This window comes from Monodelphis domestica, chromosome 7 (genome assembly GCF_027887165.1).
Source record: "Monodelphis domestica isolate mMonDom1 chromosome 7, mMonDom1.pri, whole genome shotgun sequence".
In the NCBI taxonomy this organism is placed as follows: Eukaryota; Metazoa; Chordata; class Mammalia; order Didelphimorphia; family Didelphidae; genus Monodelphis; species Monodelphis domestica.
Window position 1 is genome coordinate 139,964,830 of NC_077233.1, and position 23,415 is coordinate 139,988,244.

General features: G+C 41.6%; 1 protein-coding gene across 2 annotated transcripts in view; it reads right to left on the minus strand.

Moving 5' to 3' along the window:
- Positions 1-23,415, minus strand: part of CACNA1H (calcium voltage-gated channel subunit alpha1 H) — a 170,473-nt gene that overhangs the window by 109,817 nt on the left and 37,241 nt on the right. For both annotated transcript variants that reach the window (XM_007499288.3, XM_056805700.1), the window contains exons 5-7: positions 14,132-14,447; positions 7,720-7,812; positions 3,509-4,316 (exon numbers count right to left, since the gene is read on the minus strand). In XM_007499288.3, the coding sequence (XP_007499350.2) occupies positions 3,509-4,316; positions 7,720-7,812; positions 14,132-14,447 (1,217 nt within the window). The remainder of the gene's footprint in view (positions 1-3,508; positions 4,317-7,719; positions 7,813-14,131; positions 14,448-23,415) is intronic.

The following is a 23,415-nucleotide window of genomic DNA, read 5'->3' on the forward strand; positions in this document are numbered from 1 at the left end:
AGATTCAGATTTCAAACCCAGGTGATCTGATCTTGAAATCTGGGGCATTTCTACTGGGTCACACTATTGAGGATAAAGCTGAGGAGTCCTAAAGCCCCTGCAGTGGATATAGAGGATAATTCCTGGGCATCACAAAGGGCCTACTCAACCATTAGGCCAAATGCAGAGTAGAAGCAGTTTGGAGGGACATCTAAGTCAGTAGTAATTAGCCCCATTGGACAAAGGAAGAAATTGGGTTCCAGACTGGAGCTATGACCTCAGTTGACTTACTTATATAATGAGGCACATACCAATTTCTGAACAGGCTTTAAAATGGACCTAAGATTTTGGATAATAGTTTACCCAGTTGTTTAAAAATGTGACTAAGTTGTGAGAAGAAACAAGGAGTCAGGCATTATAGGTCTGCATTGCCACTGACTTTTCTGGGTAACCTTCAACATTCTAATTCTCAATGAACCTCAGTTTCCAATTCTGTGAAGTGGGAGGGCAGGGGAGCCAGAATAGATGATGTCTAAAGTCTTTTTTTGCTCTATGATTTTTTTTTTATTATGAGATTCTAATCTGATTTGATTCAACCAAAGTCTCTGGAGGTTTTGCTACGTGCTGGGCACCATTCTTCAGTGACTCTATGATCTTCTGACCTTGCTTCTTTTCTCTCCATCTGCTACCAGCTCAACAGAAAATAAACACCTGGGTCAGCTGTCCCTGAGATCGGCCTTCTAGCCTTGGGAACATCGTGTTCTTGTTTGTTTCTGTTCCATTTCCTGGCTGAAGGACTCCTTTTCTGCCCTGGCAGTTTTCTCCTCCTCCCCTGGGTCCCACTTACTTTCAGTGGTTTCTCATCCTTTGCTCCCAGTTCCGACTAGGGGGTCCTAGAGTCCTGTGATCTCCCAAGGGTTTAATGTTCCAGAGAGGACTTTGGGGACAACCAAAGGCATGTCTTACTCATCTTAGGTGTCTCTCTTGATCCCAAAGCCTCTCACTCCATCACTTTCCCCTTGGAAATTGACTTCTATCAGTTATTTACACCCTATTGTGAATATAGATAACACACTCATTAAGTGATAGGTGGGGTATAGTGGAAAGAGCTTTGAATTAGAAGCTGGAAGACTTGTGCTTAAATCTTATTCCTGTTACTTCTGGAATTGTTGGGCTGACTTAATCCATCAGGTCCTTGCTTTTATCTCTGAAAGAATTAGATTGGATTTAGTGATCTCCAAAGTCTTCCTCTAAAGTCCATGATCTTTATGAGGAGTCAGATCATGGGGAGAAGTTGACCCTACACACAGTTAAGAGAAAAAATGTTTGGCGTGTCTTGTATTGATGAAAATTGTAGTCTTTGTTCTAAGTCTTGGGCAAATCATGTATTATTAGAATCATATAATTTTATTTTTAAAACCCTTACTTTATTTCTTAGAAGAGGTTCTAAATATCAGTTCCAAGGCAGAAGAATGGTAAGAGATAGGCAACTGGTGTTAAGTGATTTGCTGAGGGTCACACAGCTAGGAAGTATATGAGGTTAGATTTGAACCCAGAACCTCTGATATCTAGGTCTGGTTCTATCCACTGAGCCACCTAGCTGCCTCATAATCATACAATTCTTAAAAGATGGCTGGAATCTTGGAGATCATTAGTACTTACTAAATGGGGAAAATTGAGACTTGTCCATGGTCTCAAAGTCAATAAATGATAGAGCCTGACTCTCAGAATGGTATTAAAATTGGTTTTCAGAATCTTCCAACAGGAAGTGGCTTGAAAGGTCATCAAATCTAGTCCCCTGTCTCTAAGCAGGATGAGATCAAAATGACCCCAGATTTACCTAAGAATGATAGAACACAGAGAATCCCAGTTAACAAAGCCTTTAGAGACCATTAAATTTAAGCACATCCTTTTATGGCTGAGGAAACCAAGGTAGGAAGCACATTTACTTGTCAAAGGTTATCTGGTGAATCATTGGTGAAGTTGGGACTGCATCCAGGCTTCCTGCCTCCACATCGAGTATCCTATTCAATAATTTAGCTTTATAAATATTATTAAGCATCTGCTCTATAGAAACCTGTGAGTTAAGTGTAGAGGAAAATGAAATGTATTGTCTCCCATGTTCTCCCTTAGAGGAATTTTCCTAAGTACAGCATCAAGACTGCAGGCAGACCTAATGAAAGACTCGCAGTCTTCCTGTAAGGAGGGTATATATTGTAAGATCCTAAGTTCATGGACTTTACCAGCCAAAGGGACCTTGAAGAATCTGCCTGGGACATAGTAATCCCTTAATAAATGCTTGTCAACCAGCTAGTATTTAGATCAGTCTCTTAATGGAACAGAAGAAATCTGCCAGAATTCACATCATTGAAAGGTCAAAGTTGGGCAAAGATGAGACACTTGCATGTAACCTCAGGAAGCATCTCTTTGGGAGAAGGGAACAAAAAAAGTCTTTGTAAGGATGGAGATGTGGCTACCTAAGGTTGGTGGTGCCTCTTGCTTCTTTCTTTGGTTCATCTCATCTGATCCTTGTAATAACTCATTGAGGGGGACAGCTATATGGCTCAGTGGATAGAGTGCCAGGCCTAGAGTTGGGAGGTCCTGGGTTTGAATCTGTCCTCAGAAGACACTTCCTAGCTGTGGACCCTGGAAAAGTTACTTTGCCCCAATTGACTCACCCTTATTGCTCTTTTGTCTCAGTATTTATTCTAGGACAGAAGGAAAGGGCTTTTAAAAAATTACTCAGTGAGATAGGGCAGGGATTCTGCTCCTCCCTCCTTTCAATTCCTTTCCCTCTAGTTGTTAATTTTCCCTCCCTCTTCAGTTTTCCTTGTATTCTACATATATTTGGAGCTAGAAAGGGTCCTTTGGGGTTTAGTCCAAACCCTTCTTTTCACAGATGAGAAATCCCTCATCCAAGGGAACCAAAGTGGTTTGGACCAAGATCTGGCAGCTAGTAAAATCTGAACATATTTATCTATGTATTTGTTGCATTGTGCCTTCTTCTCCCCCCTAACAGCCTTTAGAATGCCAGCTTCTTGAGGACAGGAACTATTCAGTTTTTCCTTTGTATCTAGTGCCTACCCAAGCTCCTTGCCCATAGCAGGCACTTAATAAATGTTTATTGAGTTGTTGAATGATCCCTGTCTGACAGGTGAGAAAATAGAGGCCCAGAAAGGGGGAAATGACTTGAGTCTATAGTAAAAGAGTAGAACTGGGACTTAGAATGCAACTCTCTTAGCTCATTATGAGGAAGATAGCGCAGGGAAAGCATGGCACAATAGAAAGGCTGTTGAAATGTTAGTTAAGAGGATCTGCATTTTAATCCTAACTCTGCCACTTTGGGCAAGACACCACTGGGTCTCAGTTTCCTCATCTGTAAAATGAATGGGCTGGATTGGATCACTGTGAAGATCCCATCTAGTGCTAAATGTATGAGCCTATGAACCTATAATCTCCCAGCTCTGGGCTCTCTTCCATAATGCCATGAATGCTCCAAGCTGAAGGCATCCGTCCCTCCTTTCCTTACCATGTTCCCCAACCAAGTGTTGCAGCTTCCCATAGGCGTCAGCACTCAGACTCACGGGGCTGTTGTTCACTACGGGGACGGGTGGCCCACTGCCCTTCTTCCCCACAGGTCCCAGGGCCAAACTACTTTTGCCCCCAGAGGCTGAAGGCAGGATGGTGGGGTAGTTCATGCCCCCAAGACCAGTGGCCAGCTTGAGCCCAGTGGTGGCAGCCCGGGACCCTCGGCCACCCTGATCTTGGGGGGCTTCCACGTGGCAATCGGCGTGGTAGATGCTGTGAACTGGCTCAGCATCATGAGCTGGGGAGGGGAGCCCCTGTGGCCCGGGAGACGGGGGAGGCGGCAGCATGAGCCGGGTGCCGGACTTGCCCGCTCTGGGCTCCAGGTCCCCGCGGATCTCGGGGCTCCCGCAGGGTCCCCTGGGGCTCCCGTTGCTGATGTGGTAGTGGTGATGGTGGTGGTGGTGATGGTGGTGAATCAGGTGGTGGATGGAGGGGACCCGCTTGCGGCCACGGCGCCCGATGCCCTGTCCGTGGAGGGCGCCATTGGGGTTGACCTTCTCCCGACGCTTCTTCTGCCAGGCAGCATAGAGCCTCAGGGTCCGGCGCTTCACTTTGCGGAAGATGTGGCCGATGTACTTGAGCAGCTCCTCGTAGCAGCTGCCGGGCTCTGAGAAGCTGGCGATCGTGCTGTCGTTGGAGAGGTAGCGGGCCCTCTGCTCCTGCATCAGCTGGTTCTCGCGCTGCTTCGTCTCCGAGAACTGCGTGGCGATCACTACCAGGCACAGGTTTATCATGAAGAAAGAGCCCACCTGGCCGCAGAAGGAAAAGAGAACGGACAGGTCAGTCCCAGGCACACTGACGCTGCCTACCTCTGCGGCTGGCCTGAAGAGGCAGAGCGTGTGGGTGAGGATCCCACTAGTAAATAATAGAATTAGGATGAAAACTTAGACCCTCGGAGACCCTGTGGCTCTGTGGATTATATTATACTGGACTGACTTTGGGGCCTCAGTTTCCTCAGCTGTAAAAGGAGCTGGAGAAGAAAATGGCAAACTGTTCCATTATCTTGGTTAAGAAAATCCCTAATGGGATTAGGAAGTCAGACCCAGCTGAAGAGTGACTGGATGACAAAATCTGAGCCATCTTTTAAGGTTCTGCTTAAAGGCCATTTCTTGTAGGAAGCCTGAGCCAATTCATCCATGAAGGAATGATCTCTCCATTCTCAGATTTCCAGAATCACCATTTGCACTACTTTTGTATTTTATGTTTTAAGGTGTCTTTTCTTCCACTCCCCACCCCAATCCCATGTCTCTTTAGACTATAGGTCTCTTAAGGACAAGAACTATATCCATTTTTTTCCTCTGCTTCTCTGCACCAAATTCAGGCCTTGACATAGTAGCAATACTAATAAATACTCTTGAATTGAAGACTTCCCCATGTGGAAAGCCCTGCACTGCTCTCTGCCTAGTTACATTGCTGGGGAGACAAGAAGAAGAAGACACTTCATCCTCACAAGACTACTACAAGGTAGGCACCATAACTATCCCCATTATACAGATAGAGAAACTATGGGAGATTGCTCCTAGTCACAAAAGTTTTAAGTGTTTGAGGCTATATGTGAACCCATGTCTTCCTGACTCCAAATTTAGCGCTCCATCCACTGTTTGCAGAGGATAGAGGCAAGTGGCCCCTTAGCAAGTGTCCTTAGGGGATGCTCCAAGTGATCTGGTTTCAATCTCTAAGATCCCTTCTGAAGATAGCATCCTTGGAGTCTAGCATGATGGAGTTGTCTAAAATAACTTAAAATACTTTAAGAAACAAGTATAGTAATGAATAATAGTGAGCATAGCATTGTGGGAAGAGCATTGATTTGGGTTTAACTTCACCTAAACTACTTAATACTTGTGTAATCCTAGGCAAAGAATTTCCCTTTTCCTTGGCTGAGTTCTCCCATTTGTAAAGTGAAAGATTGGTTTAGACAACCCTCAAAGTCTCTTCCAACTCTGGCATTCTTTATTCTAAGGTTCCTTCTAACTCTAAATCCTACAGCTATTATGATGGGGCAGCTAGGCCTGGAGTCAGGAAGACCCAAGTTCAAATATGGCCTCAGACACTTATTAGCTTCTTGGCCTTGGGGAAGTCATTTACGCCTATTCAACTCATTTTCCATGACTGTAAAATGAGCTGGAGAAGGAAATGGCAAACCACTCCAGTATCTTTACCAAGAAAACCTCAAATGGGGTCATCATGAAGAGCTGGATATGACTAAAATGACCAAACAACAATAATGCTATTATGATACCATGAATTCCAAGTGAATGGCTGGGACAATGGTCAAACTCAAATGGCAATGGATTGCTACAGCTGAGTATTGACTTAGAAAACTACAAATGAACATTATCTATGTTTTATTGTATTTTTATTTATCTTGTTAGACATTTTCTAACTACATTTTGATCTAATTCAGGCCAGGAATCTGATAACTCTAGCATGGACCTCAGGTACTGTGAGATCTCAGAGGAGAAGAAGCACAAGAATGGACTAAAAAAGTTAGGGAAGACTTCCTGGAAGAGGGAGTTAGCAGCTTCCCAAGGCATAGTAGTGTCATGAGGCATCCTTCTTCCCAGGACCAAATGCTCTGTCCATCTAGGTCCTAGTGATTTATTCCATTGCTCAGTACATGTGTCATTTAGGTTGGCATTTCTATTCTTTCTTGGACTTGCCCCTCTGAACTTTTTCACTTCCAGTTTATCTTCCAAATCCTTACTATTATTTAAAGCCTAACTCCTAGAGGAGGCTTCCCTGACTATTTAAGGTCTCCCAGCCTTTTCTTCCTCTGGGGTCCTATAGCTTTGGAGGCTGAATGATATCATTTAGCCCTTGATTGTTGACATCAGCTTACTATCTATCTCATGTGTTAGTGCTGACTCGCCTATAGGTATGAGCTCCCTGAGGGCAGGTCCCAGATCTGTTCCTTTTCTGCCTCCTCACTCCAAGTGTTTAACTTCCCTAGGGTCAGGGTTTTGGCCTGTATCCTTATCTCTTTTCCCTAGACAAAGATATTCCCAGGGTAGGGGTTGTCTGGGAACATAGGAGTAGAGATGATTTGGCAGAGAGAAGAGAAACTCAGTAAATTCTTGTTCAATTAAATTGAAATTCACAGAACCTCAGAGTTGGAAAGGGACCTCAGCAATCATTGAATACATTCCATACCTAAATGAAAATCTTCTCTGAAACATAACCAGCAAGTGATCATCTGGAAGCTCAAGCACATTAACAGAGGGGAACCTATTGCTTTCCAATGAATCCCAACTCACTTTTAGATAGCTCTAATTGCTAGGGAGCTTTTTGGTTACAACAAGCATAAATCTGCTTGGAAATTTAGCCAAGTAATAACCTTTTTTTTTTTTTAAATGAGGATTAATAACCCATTGGGGGGCAAAGCAATTAAGGGTCAAGTGGAGGTAAAAAAAATGGCTACAAGGGTTACATATTGTTTTCAAGTTGAAAGACATACAAAATTTCATTTAAATTTAAAATTAAGAACCAGAATGTGAATGTTTATTTCTCAAATAAAACTGGCATTATAAAACCCCTAATTCCATTCTCTATTGAGGAACAAGGAAATAGAGGAAGAATAGATATGGGGGAGAGGATAGAGACAAGATAAATAAACATAGAAACAACCATAGAAAGGGCAAAAGATATACTTAAGAAGAGAAAGAGATAGGACTATTCAGTACCCTTTGAGATATTAGTGTCCTACTCTAGTCAACACCCTGTTGTTTATCACTGTTATCACTTGCTATGGTCATCATATGAAATGCTAACTGCTGCTTATAGCTCTTCATCGCCTCTTTATCCTTAAGACTGCAGAGGTTCTATTTTTGTGTGAGAAAGATATAATACCCTGAAGAGAGCAGGCAAAGGGGTGATTCTGTTATTTTCCAGGCTGAAGTGGTCACAGAAATCTCACTGTAGGTTAAATACAATCAAAACAAAAGAGGGTTGGATCTATGTGACATAGGACAGAGGTTTTCTATCCCTTCCGTCACAAGTTCCCTTGTGGGGAATGAGATCCCTGTGGTCTCCCGTAGGTTCTTGAAATAAGTCCAAGTCATGATTTTAATTGCTGAACTTGCCACTGGGCTGGGGAGGAACAGGGTTAGAATAGCACATTTGATATCAAGGCACATAACTACCATTCATACTTACGATTATTAGCAATATAAAATATATAAAATTATAAAAAGAATGTGCATCCATGACATAATACATGATGTCAACCCAGCCTTCCAGTGTTATAACCTAGAGGAGAGAGGAGAGACATGAGAGTTACCCAGAGAGCAAATCTAGCCCAAAAGAATAAACTTGTCTGTCCATTAACTTTCCCTTCTCCCATTCAGTCCTCTTGCCATCCCCCATCCATGATTGTTATATATCTCGATAGTTTTTAATTTGGGATTTTCTTTCTCTTGTTTGGTCCTAAATTGTAGTCAGAAAGAAGAACCAGCTACAACTATCTCTAGGAGGAGTGCCTGGGACCCTAGGCTGCTCCTACCATATACTACATCACACTTATTGTTGAACTTTTAGTCAGCACCTGCTCCTCCCACCCCCTTCTGCTGGGGTCTTTATCATACAAACCCATTTTAACCATCTTTTCCCAATCCAATAACTGATTTCTTGGACCCAAGTGCAGAAACTCACATTGATTCTCTTCAATTTCACCTTGTTGGTTTCATGTCATTTTTGTAGTCTGAAAACACTTTTCTACATCCTGATTAGTATTCTATTCTCTCAATAGGCCAAAGATATGGGAGCAACCTGGGGGAAGGAGAAGTAGGGAGAGGGGATCTTCACTCCTGCCTTGGTACTAAATGAGTTATTGATCTGAGGGATCCTGGGATATGGGGACACAGTCACAATAGGGAATGTAGCCTCAGTCAATCCTACTGTTTTTATCTATGAGGTTTTTTGGAATCTTGTGGCTTCAGGAAAATCACAGGGTTGGAAGAGATCTTAAGACATCCTAGAATCCAACCCTTTTTATTTGTACAGGAAACTCTTCTTTAGCACCCTTGATCATTCCACTCCTGCTTGATCTGCTCCAGGGCTAGAACCCCTCAAAGTAGCCTATTTTGTCTGGAAAGTCAGCCTGGGAAGTTGAAGGAGCAATGCATTTGGATTCCAGTAACCTTGGCTCAAATCTCAGCTGACAAAAAGTAGCGTAAGCAAGTCACTTCTTCCTAAGGTTCAATTTCCTGAAATGTACAATCAGAATAATAATACTGGCACTCCTTGCTTCACAGGGCTACTAAGTATGTACTTTTGTAAAGCATAATAGAAATGGGAGCTTTTATTTTTACCACTCTGATTTTTAGGAAGTCCTTCTTTAGTTTGAATCAGATTCTATTTCCCTTTACCACTGTTCCATCTGGGCTACCAGAATTGGAGGTTGTATTGCTGCCCAGTACACACGGCCAAACAAGACAGAGTTTTGAGAAAGTGAGCCAAAACGCCCACACTCAGCCTTCTTCTACAAACTCTGTCTCAAAAATTATTCTCATGAAAATCTGGATTTCCCTGATCACAGAGAAGTTATTGAGGCAGAAAAGGGGAAATTGCTTTGGCTACAGATAAGATTATTACTATTATTATTAATATTATTCCTGGCAAGAGTGAATACCCTCCCCTTCTCTATTTCAGTATTTTGGGATGCTACTACTCTAGAAAGTCCATGGGCAGGTGACCAGGTGACTTTTCTTAATAGAAACAAAGAATGCAAAAGCATTCATTTTATAGATGGCAATCCTAAGGCCTGGGGATGTCAAGAAATTTGCCCAATGCCACATTTTGTAGATGGTTTAGGGGTGTTTTTTGTGTCCAAATCCAGTGTTCCTCCCACTGCACCATAATGCCTCAGAATTTCTGCAAACTTTGAGTTAGGTGAAAAGCTTAAGACTAGAAGAGATTTTTAAGACTACTGAACTGAATCTTCCCTCATTTTACAGATGGAGAAACAGAGAAGAAGGTTGACCGGGGTCATTAAGTATTTGAAGTGAGATTTGAACTTGGGTCTTCATGACTCCAAGTATATTGACATGGATTCTATGGAAAGTTACAATATAAAAGTTACCCCTAGGTTCTCTGAGGAATGGCTAAGAAAGGGAAATCTCTTTACTTAAAACATTTTTTTAAACCATTACCTTCTGTCTTAGAATAAATACTGTGTGTTGGTTGCAAGGCAGAAGTGTGGTAAGGGGGCAGCTGGGTAGCTCAGTGGATTGAGAGTCAGGCCTAGAGATGGGAAGTCCTAGGTTCAAATCTGACCTCAGACATTTCCTAGTTGTGTGACCCTGGGCAAGTCACTTGACCCCCATTGCCTAGCCTTACCACTCTTCTGCCTTGGAGCCAATACACAATATTGACTCCAAGATGGAAGGTAAGGGTTTAAAAAAAAAAAAGAAGTGTGATAAGGGCTAGGCAATGGAGGTTAAGTGACTTGGCCAGGGCCACAGAGCCAGGAAGTATCTGAGCCCAGATTTGGAACCAAGACTTCCTTGACTCTCAATCCACTGAGCCACCTCCTTGCCCTGCAACTAAGCCTCTTTATATGGCTCTCAGGAGAGCTTCCCACAGGCATCAATGTGAACTGCCACAGACACAGCCTCCCTAACCTTTTCCCAAGCCAGCCACATTCTTCTGGGACTCGCCACATCCCAGGCTCTTTTCTACTTTCAGGCCCCAGCATGAATATTTTTGTTTTTTGGTTCACACAGGCAGCTGCTCTGTGGTCTTTGGAAAACTCATAATCCCATATCAATTCAGGGCTAGTTTGGAGGATAAGTCCTCTGTCACTTGTGTTATAACCTCCACGATCACTGCTGTGCCAAATAGCCTCAGAATTCACATGTAATAAAAGGCGAGACACTCCTCTCCAAACCTCCCAATTAATTTTTTGGCTTCTTCTTGCATCTGTCCATAGTAAGCTAATGAGTATGCACCATTTGCTATGGGATGAGATGGACCTGGCAACCGAGACATGCCCTTGTCTGCTGCCCAAGAAGTACATTATATTCAATGCCACCTTCAAAGTGCCTGGTGACTCATTCCTTCCCTGTCATAGTCATTCTTTGTAAGTGACTTAGCATAGGAGGCAGTATGATGTGGTAGGAAGTATATGGTGGATCTGGGCTTAGAAAATCTGGGTTTCAATTATGACTGCCATTAATTAGTTCTGTGACCTGGGCTAAGTCCCTTTTCTCTCTCTGGCTCCTCAGTTTCCTCCTCTGTAAAAAAAAAAAAATTAGATTTGGGTTTGATTTCCAAGGTCCCTCTTCTAGTTCTAAAATCCCATTTTCTTCTGAACTCTTAGCAGCTTATATAGCTGTTTCTGAAGCCATGGGACCCTCCCAAAATCTCTTGAGTGAAACAACAAGATTGGCTCAGGCCAATATTCTCTATCATGTATGAAAAGAAGTAACGTGGACTAATGCTGGAGAAGTGGTTTGGAGCCCGATTGTGGAGAGCTGTCAGTATGCCTATATCCTTCCAGGACGTAGAGGTCACCAGCAGTCACCAGTGTCTGCTCTAATTTCTGGCTCAGTTGTCACCGATGCCCAGAAAACCTGAATATGTGCTAAGGAAGATACATCAGCATATATCTTATACTTTATTCATTGCCAAATGAAGTCCTTAGAGAGCATTTAGTCCAACACCTCATTTCAAAGATGAACTATCTCATCTCTCTGGCTCCACAACCCAGAGCCTTTCAAACACCTTTATCTTTCCTCTCTCACTTCTCCGGTCTCTAAGGAGGAGGAGGAGGAGGAAATCTTTTTCCTTGCCAAGATTAGCTTTTCTACTTAGATCCTTGATATTCTATCTTCTTCCTCTAGGAATTCTATCTTCTCCCCCCCCCCCTCCTCCTCCTCCTCTCAATTTCTCTTTCCTCCCATCCTCTTTCCCTCTCCTCCCTATTATTCCTTCCTCCCTCTACTCCAATCATTTCTTCTATATTAGTTCCTTCTCTGATGTCTCCAAACATTCTCAGGTCTCACTTATCTTTAAAATGACTACAACAAATTGAAGCTACTACCCCTTCCAGCTATTTTCTGATATTTTTCCTGTCTTACATGGTCAAACTGAGAGAAAGGGAGGGAGTGTGGTGTATTTAGTGCCTTCCCTTCCCCATCATTCAGTCTTTAACTCTTTCTAATCTGATTTCTAATTCTATCATCCCTGGGCTGAAACTGCTCTCTCAATGGTTACCCAAGCTTTCTTCAGTGTTACGTGTGATGCCCTTTTCTTAGTCCTCAGCCTCTTTGAGCTTTTTAAGCTTTCTCCTCCCTAACCTTTCATGGGATAGCTCATGGTTCTCCTTTACTTGGTCTAGCTGCTCCTCATTCTCCATTGCTGAAGTATAAATATAGTAAAAATATATAATATATATATATATATAATATAATAATAAAATATATAAAAATATAATAAAAAATAAAAAAAGAATAATGATTCACCTTTGTACACTTAGACTAGCTATACAACAAACACCCTTTTCTTCTCTTCATACTGTCTTGGTGATCTCATCTATATCAATGGGTTCAATTATTATCCCTACTTGGAATCTTTATATATAGTTCTAATCTCTCCTGAATTTCAGTCTTGTGTACTTACCTGCTGAGTTACCCTACATGGACCTCCCATTGGGGATTCAAACTCACTCATTACCTTCCTTCCCCTTAACTTTGTCTGTTGAGGACATCACTCTTCTCCCACTCATCTAGGTTTATATTTTCTAGCTAGTAAGTAGAAGATCTGGGAATTCTGGGTTCAAACCATGACATTAGCATCTATCAATTGTCTGGCCTTAAACACCTTCTTGTCTCTGGGTAGCAGTTTCCTCCTCTGTGAAACAAAGAGGTGGAGCAAATGGTATCTAAGATCATTCCTGGCTCTGAAGTTCTTTTGATGCCAAATGGAGTTCATTCATTCACTCGCTGAACATTGTAGGATTATAGACTCGAGGCAGGAAGGGAATTTAAAGGTGGGCATGTGATTTCATTGACACTGGGAATGCCCAGCTAGGGAAACTTCTCTCTCAGTGTACTCTGTGAGCCAGCTAGGATGGCCTTCTTGTTCTTTGTTCTTCACACATAGCATTCTGAGTCCAAGCCTGGAATGCTCTCTTCCTCTTCACCTTAGACTCATGACTTCCCTTAGCCTGAAGTCCTTCAAGACTCAGAACAGGACACCTTCCCTGTTATATCTCTCCAACCCCAACTCCCACCCATCCCAGCTTCCCACAACACTCTGCTAGTCCCTTCTCTCTATGGGATTTCCTTCCATTTATACTCGTACTATTATAATTATTTGTATATGGTTTCTCATTAAAATGTGAGTTCTTTGAGACTGTTTTTTGCCTTTCACTGCAGCCTTAGTGCTTAGCAGTGCCTGGAACATAGTAAGCAAGTAATGAATGTTTGTTGATTGACTGACAGAAGAAGCAAAACAATGTTTTGTTTCTCATAAATCTTCTTGTCTTAAGCTTCAAGGGGGTCCTCTCATTTCAACATTCGGATTTAGGGATTATATTTTATGAAAAGTCCAGTTCTTTAGCTTGTTATTCAGGGCCTTCTACTATTTGGTACCAACCTATATATTTTTACATATTGTCATCTTTGCCATGTTGACCTTCTCCATCCCTTTCGGCATTTTAAAGTGCAGTCATGTAATGGAACGTTCCCTGTGCCAGGTGACTGCATGTCTGAGTTTAAATCCCAGGTCTGGTCCTATTTAATAAGCTTCACTTGCTTCTGCTTTTCCATTGTCTTTGATACTCTCCAAGTGTGTGTACATATATAGTGGTTGTTTGCTTCTTTGTTTGTTTTTAAACCCTTACCTTCCATCTTGGAGTCAATACTGTGTATTGGCTCTAAGGCAGAAGAGAGGTAAGGGCTGGGCAATGGGGGTCAAGTGACTTGCCCAGGATCACACAGCTGGGAAGTGTCTGAGGCCAGATTTGAACCTAGGACCTCCCATCTCTAAGTGGCTCTCAATCCTCTGAGCTACCCAGCTGCCTCCTACATACAGTGGTTTTGATACAAACTGGACTGGTTTGACTAGTGTACAACAGCAATGGAGGGAGTTCAAGACTGGATTAAAAACCACAAGGGATTTGAACTAGTTGATCTTTTCTAGCTTGAAATCTATCATATTTCTTTTCCTAAATTAGGTATGGTTGGAGTTTCTCAGATACCACGGTATAGAGGACAGAGAGCAAAACTCTGGATTCCAATCTTAGCCCTGCTACTTACTAGTTGTTTGATGTGGGCCACATTATTGAGCCTGTCCTTGCCTTAGTTTCTTTAGCTGTAAAATGAGGAAGACTAAATGATTTCTATGGTTTTTTTATAGCTGCAAATCCTATGATTATCATATTATCTAATATGTAGCCCAGTTGTCTTTTTCTATTCCCACAAATCTGTTGCTGACATCCTTATATTGAAGACACATCATCCCCTTAGTCAGTCCTTTAATTTTTCCCCTCATCATTACAATGACCCTTTTTTCAATTTATTGGTCTTCTGAATGACCCCACCTGGAACGGTTTGGGAAGTCATACCTGGAAGATAGCAATCCAGGCATAGCCGATGTTGTCAAAGTTGATGGCTCCATTGTGCGGGTTGAGGTCACCAGACCGGCACACATTGTAGTACTGGTTCCAGTTGATGCAGGAGTTTCGGCCACCACCATCAGGGCTCTCCAACGAGTGGCTGTAAGCCTCTAGGCCTAGTGTGCACTCTACCCGTAGCTCCCGGCGGATGGGGATGTGGGAACACTTCTGCATACCATTGTCACGGTGTGAAGAACAAATGAATGGGTTCTCTTCACCTTCTTCTGTTTGGTAATAGGGGTTCAGGAAGGTCAGGTTGTTATTCCTATGGTCAGAGAGAAAACAAGGTTGGGGGAACTGTTAGAAAATAAATGATCACTTTAATAACAGAAAGAAAGTGATAATGATAATGGTAGCCCAGACTTGGAGAGCCTACAATAATTCTGTGTTTTCATTATTAATAACAAGAGTAAATGTTCCTATAAGAGATTTAAGTTTCCAAAGTATCACATATGTATGTTTGTATCTGTATACATATACATATATGCATATATATATTTATGTATGTGCATATCTACATATCCCCATTTGAAACTCTTATAGTTCTGTAAGGTAACTAGTACAACTATCACCATTTTACAGATGAGGAAACTGAGACTCATAAAAGAGGAATGACTTGTCTGAGCTCATAGAGTTAGCAAGAATATAAAGCAATTTGATTCTAAATTAATTAAATACACTTTTCCAAATTAAAAAAAGAAAATAAAGTAATTTGATTCTAAATTAATTAATTAAATACACTTTTCCAAATTAAAAAAGAAAGAATATTAAGCAATTTGCAAACCTTAAATGTGAGTCATTGCTATTATTAATGTGATTATGATGATAAGAATAAAACCATCAGTAAACATTTATCAAGCACGCACTATATACTAGATGCTGTGATTACAAAGACAAAAGGTAGAAAGCCTCTGCCCTCAAAGATCTTACATTTTCATGATGGAGACCACTCATAGACATGTAGAGAGGGATAAATATAAACCAGACAGACATGAGGTGATTGGAGGTGTGGAGAAGGGGAAAGCTCTAGCTGCTGAGGGCAACAGGAAAGGCTTCCTAGAGAAGGTTGGTATTTGAGAAAAGTAGGGAAGAAAACTGAGGATCTGAAGAGGTGGAGATGAGGAGGGGAAGGATGAGGGTAATGATGATGATGATGATGACTACAAGTCCCTTTTATCTGCTGCACAGTGCTAATTTCTTGGATCATACTTTTGATATTTCGTATTCTTCTATGTCTTTTGCTCCTTATTCCTTTCACTTGCCAACTCCTGTGGAGAAGCTCAAGTTGTTGGCTGTCCTGAAGGCTCCACTTCTTGTCCCTCCACTTCTTTCAACTTTGCCACACTGAAAACGTCAATTGAGCCAGTCTGGCCTGGGAGAGAAGTAATATCTCTCAGTAGTATTTCAGAAAATCCCAACTCATCCTTCTGTCAAGGTCTAGAGAAGCTGGGACAGGCTTTCTGAGAAAGGAGATGGACTGGCTGGTGGTCTAGGAAAAATGTGAGGAATGACTAGCCAGGCCAAGGTCTGAGAAAAGAGAATAGAGTCGCCTCTCCCTGGAATCATGAACCCAAGTTTGGGGACACTCTGGGGCTGGGCCAGACCAGCCAGGTGAATTCAGTGAGCCCTCTGGGTAGTGGACCTCTATTTCTGCTCACTGGTATTCACCCCTGGGTTGGCACAAGGGTCTGTGGTGGCCCTGACCTTGCCTTCTGTTTGTGATTTTAGGTCAGGAATTACCAACATCATCATTAATGAACATTTATTAATCACTTACTATGTTTCAGGTGTAGGATGAAGTGCTGGAGTTACAAAGAAAGGCAAAAGCACAATAAGGTTCCTTAGGAGGGAACCTTAGAAAGCCTTTCTTAGTGTGAGAGTAAAAATGAATGAATACTCCATGTCTTTAAATGTATAGGATTTAATAACAAAGTGAGAGAGAAAGGGGTTCCTTGAGCTGAGGGAGCAGAACACAGAGCCAGAGACCCACATCTGCAGCGCTTTACCAAAGCAAAAGCCCCCAAAGCTCCACAGCTTGGGTTTCAGAAAAATTTATCTCCCAAACATCAGGATGCAAAGTCAAGACGTAACTTAAAAGGATGCTGGGTAAATGTAGTTCAGGTGTATCAAATTTCTACCTGTACATTAGGCAGGGTCCATGCACTTCAGATGGCAGAGTTCTGTCCTTCTAGGGAGCAGAGATGTCTGAGGGGAGCATTAGAGAAGGTTGCACCAGGCTCTAGGTTTAGGACCCCTCCCCACTTGGGTCCCCCATTCACTGGGAAGATCTTCTTTGCAGAGAAAGCTCATTAACGTATCTCCAAAATCTCTCTAGCTATTGCACAAAATCAGATTAAGGCTTATGTCTCAGCATTATTCCTATATCCTGGCATTACTAAGTGACTATGCTTGTTTGAGGTTTAAAAAATGCACACACCACACATCATTAAACACCTTCCAGGGACAGATGAGGAGAACACGTTACTAGGTTACGGCCTCCGAGCAGCAGCCCACCAGCCTCCCCCACAGCCTTCAGGTGACCTATATTCCTTCCCTGGAGATGGAAGAGCTGAGCAGATATGGGGTTGGCCATCCATTTTGCTACCAGCCTTTACAATCACGAATTGGCAAAACAGGTAGAAATACTTCAAATATATCCCTCCCCCCAAACTCCATCTGTGCACCTCAACATAGACACAAGGTGGGGATGGAGGCTTAAATTTGGTGCCCTTCGTCACTAGAGAGCAGCTGTGCTCACTGTTGGGATGCTGAGGGTAGGCAGGTGGGGGGACGTAACTGGGGAAGAGGGAGCACCCAAGGGACAGGGGGTCACAGAAGACCACTGGATCTCCATCCTGTTAGTATTCTCTGGTCCTTCCTGTTTCAGACCATAAACCTGGGACAGGGTCTCCCCCTGTGCCGTCTGGCTGGGGGCTCACTGATTTTGGCTCTGTCCCTGGATTCTGTGCTCCCGACATTGACTTCTGATTGTGGACTTTCTGTCCCTGAGATCTTGATCTCTGAAGATGGGCTGGCGAGCTGAATGGAATTCCTTTCATTCCTTTAGTGAAATGGTTGGGCAATGGCATGTAGGATCATAGACTTTATAGAAAGGGCTTAAATGAAATTCCTGCCCCTGAAATATAATAACGACAGTGTTTGACATTTATATAGTACTTGACAGTTTGCAAATAACCGTCTTCAAAACTATGCTGCATAGGTAGTATTGGTATAGTAGTCATATTGGGTATAAGGTGGTACTGTGCTCACTGCCTGCATCTTACAGATGAGGAGACACAGATGGAGAGAATGTATTCTCCAGTTAAGTTTTGGATGCAGGATAGGAATCCAGGCTTCCTGATTCTAAGTTGTGTTCTCTACCAGGCTGCCTCTTGTAGTCTGCCTAGTAAAAGTCCCTTGCCTTCAGATGGGAAGATCCAAAGGTCCATGATAAGACAGGAGTCAGAAGATACTGCAAAGAATGAAACTGGCAACGGTTTTGTGCTGCACAGCTACCTCATACAAACCCTCCAGGGTTCTTTGTGCCCATGATAAACGCACATCTCAGCCTGATGCTCAAGAGTCTTCCAGGGACATGCATCACCCAAGAAGCCCAGTGCCATACAGGGAAAGCCCCACAAGACCTCCAGACCTTCTTGGCTAAAGGGTTCTGTCATTTAGACGTCTGGATGGATTCTTCTTTCCCTTCCTTCCACGATAATTCAGATTCTGGCTCTCGATCTTTCTCAGGAACCCTCCTGGTGACCCATCTTAGGGCTGTTGCTCCTGGATGTTGTTTGCCAGCTCCAGAGTTTAGCTGCTTTAGATTCCTTAAGATGGCGGCACATGATATGATGGCGGCGTGATGAACTTATGGGCTTTCCTCTAAGCATTTAGCCATCTACAGTCAGTAGAGGCTACTGAATTTGGAGGCACAGAGGCTGAATCTGAATCCCAGCTCTGCCATGTTCTCCATGTGGGACCTTGGTGGCATACTCAGCCATTCTGGGCTTGGGTCCTTACCTGTTCAATTAAGGGGTTTCAATAGAAGGTCTCTATAGCCCTTCTAGTTCTTGGTCTATGCTACTTGTTCAAAAGAGCAGCTTTCAGAATTCCTTTGGTTAATGTTTGTATCGGTGATCATTTTGATTTTTCAGCTTATATTATTATTGATGATTTGTTCGAAGGTATTCACTTGGTAATTTTAAAAATTCATTACGACCAATGGAATGTGAAAAATTTTATAATCAATAATTAATATTCAACAGAATAATAAGCAATATGGCAAAACATATTAAAGAATGCATCATAATAAATTAATAATATTATTGTAGTACCTTATATCTGTAATGCCTTACAGATTCTAAAGCACTTTACATATAGACCACATTGATTCCTCAAATACACTACCATGAAGTATTGCTATTCCCCTTTTACTGAGGAGGAAATAGTCTTAAAGTTGATAAGAAGATTGAGCTGGGATTTGAAATTGGGGACTCCAGGTCCATTCCAGAATGTCGATATAGACATACCGATAGTGTGTGTGTGTGTGTGTGTGTGTGTGTGTGTGTGTGTGTGAGTCTGTGATGAATTTTGAGAGTAGGTTAGTTTTTTGAATGAAAGTCACCAATTGGGGGGTACAAATTGAGCTCAAAAAAGAGTAAAAGAAGAGTGAAAGAAAGAGTAGAGAAGGAGGGAGGGGAGAGAAAGAAAGAAAGGAGGGAGAGAGTGAGCACTATTCACTGATTTTCCCCTGTGACTTATGGTGCAAGTCCTAACCCATATTGTGTATGTTATGGCTTAATGGCTCCTACTGAGTGAAGTTAGAATATTATTGCTAAGAATGACTTCAGAGGGCAAATAGCAACAACAATGACAACAACAACAGTTACTATCATTATTATCACTATTGCCAGGTACTGCAACAAGTGCTTTATAACTATTATCTCATTTGATTCTTCAATATCCTTAGGGTGTAAGGGCTATTATTATCCCAGTTTTATAGTCAAGAAAATGGAGGCAAGTGACTTTTCCAAGGTCACACAGCTGCTCCAATAAAATAAATGCTCCTTACAGGGGTTCTTAAACTGTGATCTGTAAACTTTTTCTTTCCTTTTCTTTAAAAAAAATTGGATAAATTTCAATACAACTGTTTCCCTTTGTAATCCTATGTATTTTGTTTTATCCATTTTAAAACTTTCTGAGGTGTCTATAGGCTTCGCTAGACTTCCAAAGTGGAATTGTGACACAAATTTAGGAATCCTAACATAAACTGAAGTAAATGTTGTAATATATATATATATATTATATATATATATATATATGTATATATATAACATAATAAAATGAGGTAAGCATGGTATTGTAGAAAAATCCCCAGACTGTGTTCACAGAGATAGACTATTAGGAAACATGGATTCAAGGTCCAACTTTACCATTTATTTGCCACATGTTGTTTAATTGTTTTCAGTCATGTCTGATTTTTATGACTCCATTTGGGGTTTCCTTGGTAAAGATACTGAAGTCCTTCTCCAGCTCATTTGACAAATGAGGCATTGAGGCAAGCAGAGTTAAGGTGACTTGCCCAAGGTCACACAAGGAGTAAGGTCTGAGGTCAGATTTGAACTTGAGAAGATAAGTCTTGATTCCAGACCCAGAATAAGGACTTAGCCACTCGTTAGCCATATGACCTTCATTCAGCAAAGACCCTTCTTTGCTTTTAGACTCTGTTTCCTCCTGTGCAAAAAAGGAGACTAATAATACTTGATGTACCTTTTTCATAGGGTTATTTTGAAGATCCAGTGAGATAATATATGCAAAGTACTTTGGAAACTGTAAGAAACTACACAAATAAAAGTTATGATTATTAGCATGATCAATTTTGTTATGGTATATTGTTTAATATATTATCATATTCCATTATATTGCTTAATATTTTATTATATTAAATATTAATTTATAATAACTTTTGTATTCCATAGGTTGTAAGAGACAAAAAAATTATCCAGTTAATATCCTCAATCAGATCATTAATAATATATGCACTGAAAAAACCCTTTAAATATAAGGCACATGATTAATAACAATACTAACAGAAGAAATTCAATAGTTGGCTTGCTTGAACAAGTATCAGGATCATTGCCTTAGAGCTAGAAAGGACCACAGAAGTTATCTATTCTAACCCCTTTGTCCAATAGATAAGACTATGGAGGGAGAGAGAACCAGAGAAACTGGGGGACTTTCTCCAGACCACACAGGTAGTCAGTGACAAAGCTGATGTTCAAAGCCCTGCACCTCCAAATTCAGCAGCATCTCCTGGAGGTGACTGGTTTGTGGCTTGGAGAACGCTGAAATCCATAATGGCACCACTCTATCAAATATCACTAGTAAATTAAGATCCAGACTCAGTGACATATATATGCACGCCCATAGTTGTATTTGTCTATACATACACTAGCTGGTCTTAGACACTAATAGCTGTGTGACCCTGGGCAAGTCACTTAACCCTGTTTGCCTCAGTTCCCTCATCTGTCAAATGAGCTGGAGAAGGAAATGGCAAACCACTCCAGAATCTTTTCTGAGAAAACCCCAGATGGGGTTACTGAGAATTGGACATGACTGAACTCTCCCCCAGATACCTGAATATAAACATGTGTAAACACCAAAAACTGTAAGGATAATTTTTAGTGTTTTGACTTAAAATCTAAAATAAGTGGTCGCCATGGGAAATTCCCAAAATACCCAAGTCAGTTGGGATTTATGGAGATTTTCATTAATAAAGAAAGAAGGAATTAAGGGAAGGAGATAAAGAGAGAGAGAGAGAGAGAGAGAGAGAGAGAGAGAGAGAGAGAAAGAGAGAGAGAGAATTAATTTAAACTGCTCTGGCTCAGGCTGAGCCAAGCAGTAGAAAAAGGCCTAGGTCAAAATGGCCTAGGCCTGAGCCTAAGGGAGAGCGAATCAGTCTTTATCACTCACCACAAGACCATCTCCAAGCTGGGTTCTTCCACTTCGGACTGAAATTACTCTCCAAACTGAATTACCTGAACTGACTTTTTTTTTATTCTTCTTTTTAAAGAAACATTTCCCTTATGTCACCTCCCCTAAATTTTCACGTCTACCAATCACAGTGGACGCTTTTTTCTAGGACTGTCCATTCTTAGTTTTCACCTTCTTTGGTTTTTACCTTCTCTGGTTAGATTAAATCTTCTGAGTACTTCACCCCTCTTTGTTAAGCTTGCCTTTTGTAAGTTACTTGACCTTTTTAGGTACTAATTTAACCTTTACAGGTACTTAACACCTTTTTGTATTAGATTTAAAAATAGACCTAGCTTAAGGTTCTAGCTTTACTATAAGATATGAGTTGGGAACTTTCATTGTTTAATCAGGAGTTTACAACTTTATCTTCCCCTAAAGCACTGTCTGAGTAGGGTGGAGTAATTTCCAAGTTCACACATGTATGTGTATGCATGCGTGGAAGTATGCTTAGGGTCCCAATGAGAGTGGTAAATAAGAGGGATGGTGTTCAGTCTGAGTACTGCTATTCTGAGTTCATCCCTGAGTGTTCAGTATCATCCACTAAAAGCATTTTTTTAGAGTTTAGACCCCAAATCCAAAACCATTTCAGCTTTCTACCTGAAGCTGTCCTACTTCCACGTTTCTCTGCTTTTTTTGAAGGTGCTATTATTCACTTTCTTAATCAGCTATGCTTGTCATCTTGAAGTCATCTGGGACTATTCCCTTTCTATGTGCACACAGATATGCAAATAGGCATGTAATATGCATTTATCCCTGCATACATGTTCATAGCATGTGCCTATGTACACATGTGCATATAGGTTTACATATAAGTACATAAGTACATCATTGTCATTCTCGGTAACCGAGAGACTACCACTATAAGTACATATACCTATATGTATATATATACACACACAGGTTATTTAGAGAGATAGAGGAAAGGGGTGATATCTGGATCAATGATTAAATGGGTATAAAGAACTAAGGATATAGAGGCAACTAGGTAGCTCAGTGTTTAGAGAGTCAGAGCTAGAGACGGGAGGTCCTGGGTTCAATTTGCTCTCAGACACTTCCTAGCTGTGTGACCCTGGGCAAGTTACTTAACCCCCATTGCCTAGCCCTTACCACTCTCCTGCCTTAGAACCAATACACAGTATTGATTCTAAGATGGAAGGTAAAGGGTTTAAAAAAAAAAAGGACTAAGGATATAAAAATTCTATCCAGAGATGACAATCAATGACTTCTTTGTAACTTGCATTCTTAGGGAGCTGTCTGGGGGCCCTGATATTTAAGTGATTTGCTCCTTTTCTCACAGCTAGTGTGAGGTGGTAGAATCTGGGTCTTCCTGACTCGAAGGCTGGCCTGGGCTTCAATCCTCCCTGCTGCATCCTTCCTCGGTTATACCATAACCTCTTCTGTTATTTCCTGAAAACGAGTACTGTTTCTCCTAGGCTGTGAACTCTCCAAGACATGGCCTACACTTGGGCCTCTTATTTCCTCTTCATCCCTTCATAGGGCTGGAAATACAGGGGGACTCAGTAAATGGTGGTTTACTTGATAAAGTTGAGAAAAGGTTAGGTGAGATGGGGTGAGGACATTAGAAGTCAAAGCCTGAAAAACTCAGAGGATTGAAAATTAGTTTTCCATCATAAACTGTGCTAATGCTTTGACCAAAAAAGTTAGTCATCTAGCACTTAAGAACCTACTATGTGTCAGACACTATACTTAGAACTTAAGAATGGAAGAAAGGCAAAAATCCAATTCCTGTCCTCAAGGAGCCCAGAGTCTAAGGGGAAAGACAACAGATAAACATGAAATTCACAAGATAAATTGGGGGTACTCTCAGAGGGAAGGCAAGTAAATGAAGGAGGTCTAGGAAAGAATTCTTAAAGATAGCGGGACTTTAGCTGAGACATGATGGAAGCCAGGGAAACCAGGAGGATATGAGAAGGAAGAAGTGTCAGGAAAAGGAACAACCAGGAAAATTGCTCAGGGTCAGGAAAGGAAGGGGTTTGTCAAAAGAACAGTACTGACATCACTGACCCTAGGACATAGGGTATTTGGAGGGGGATTAGGTGCAAGAATCAAGTTATGAAGGGATTTAGAAGTCAAGCAGAGGATTTTATATTTGATCCCAGTGGTTATAAGGAGCCACTGGAGTTTATTGTATAGGGGGAGAGGGATGACACAGCCAGATCAATTTGATAGTTATAGGT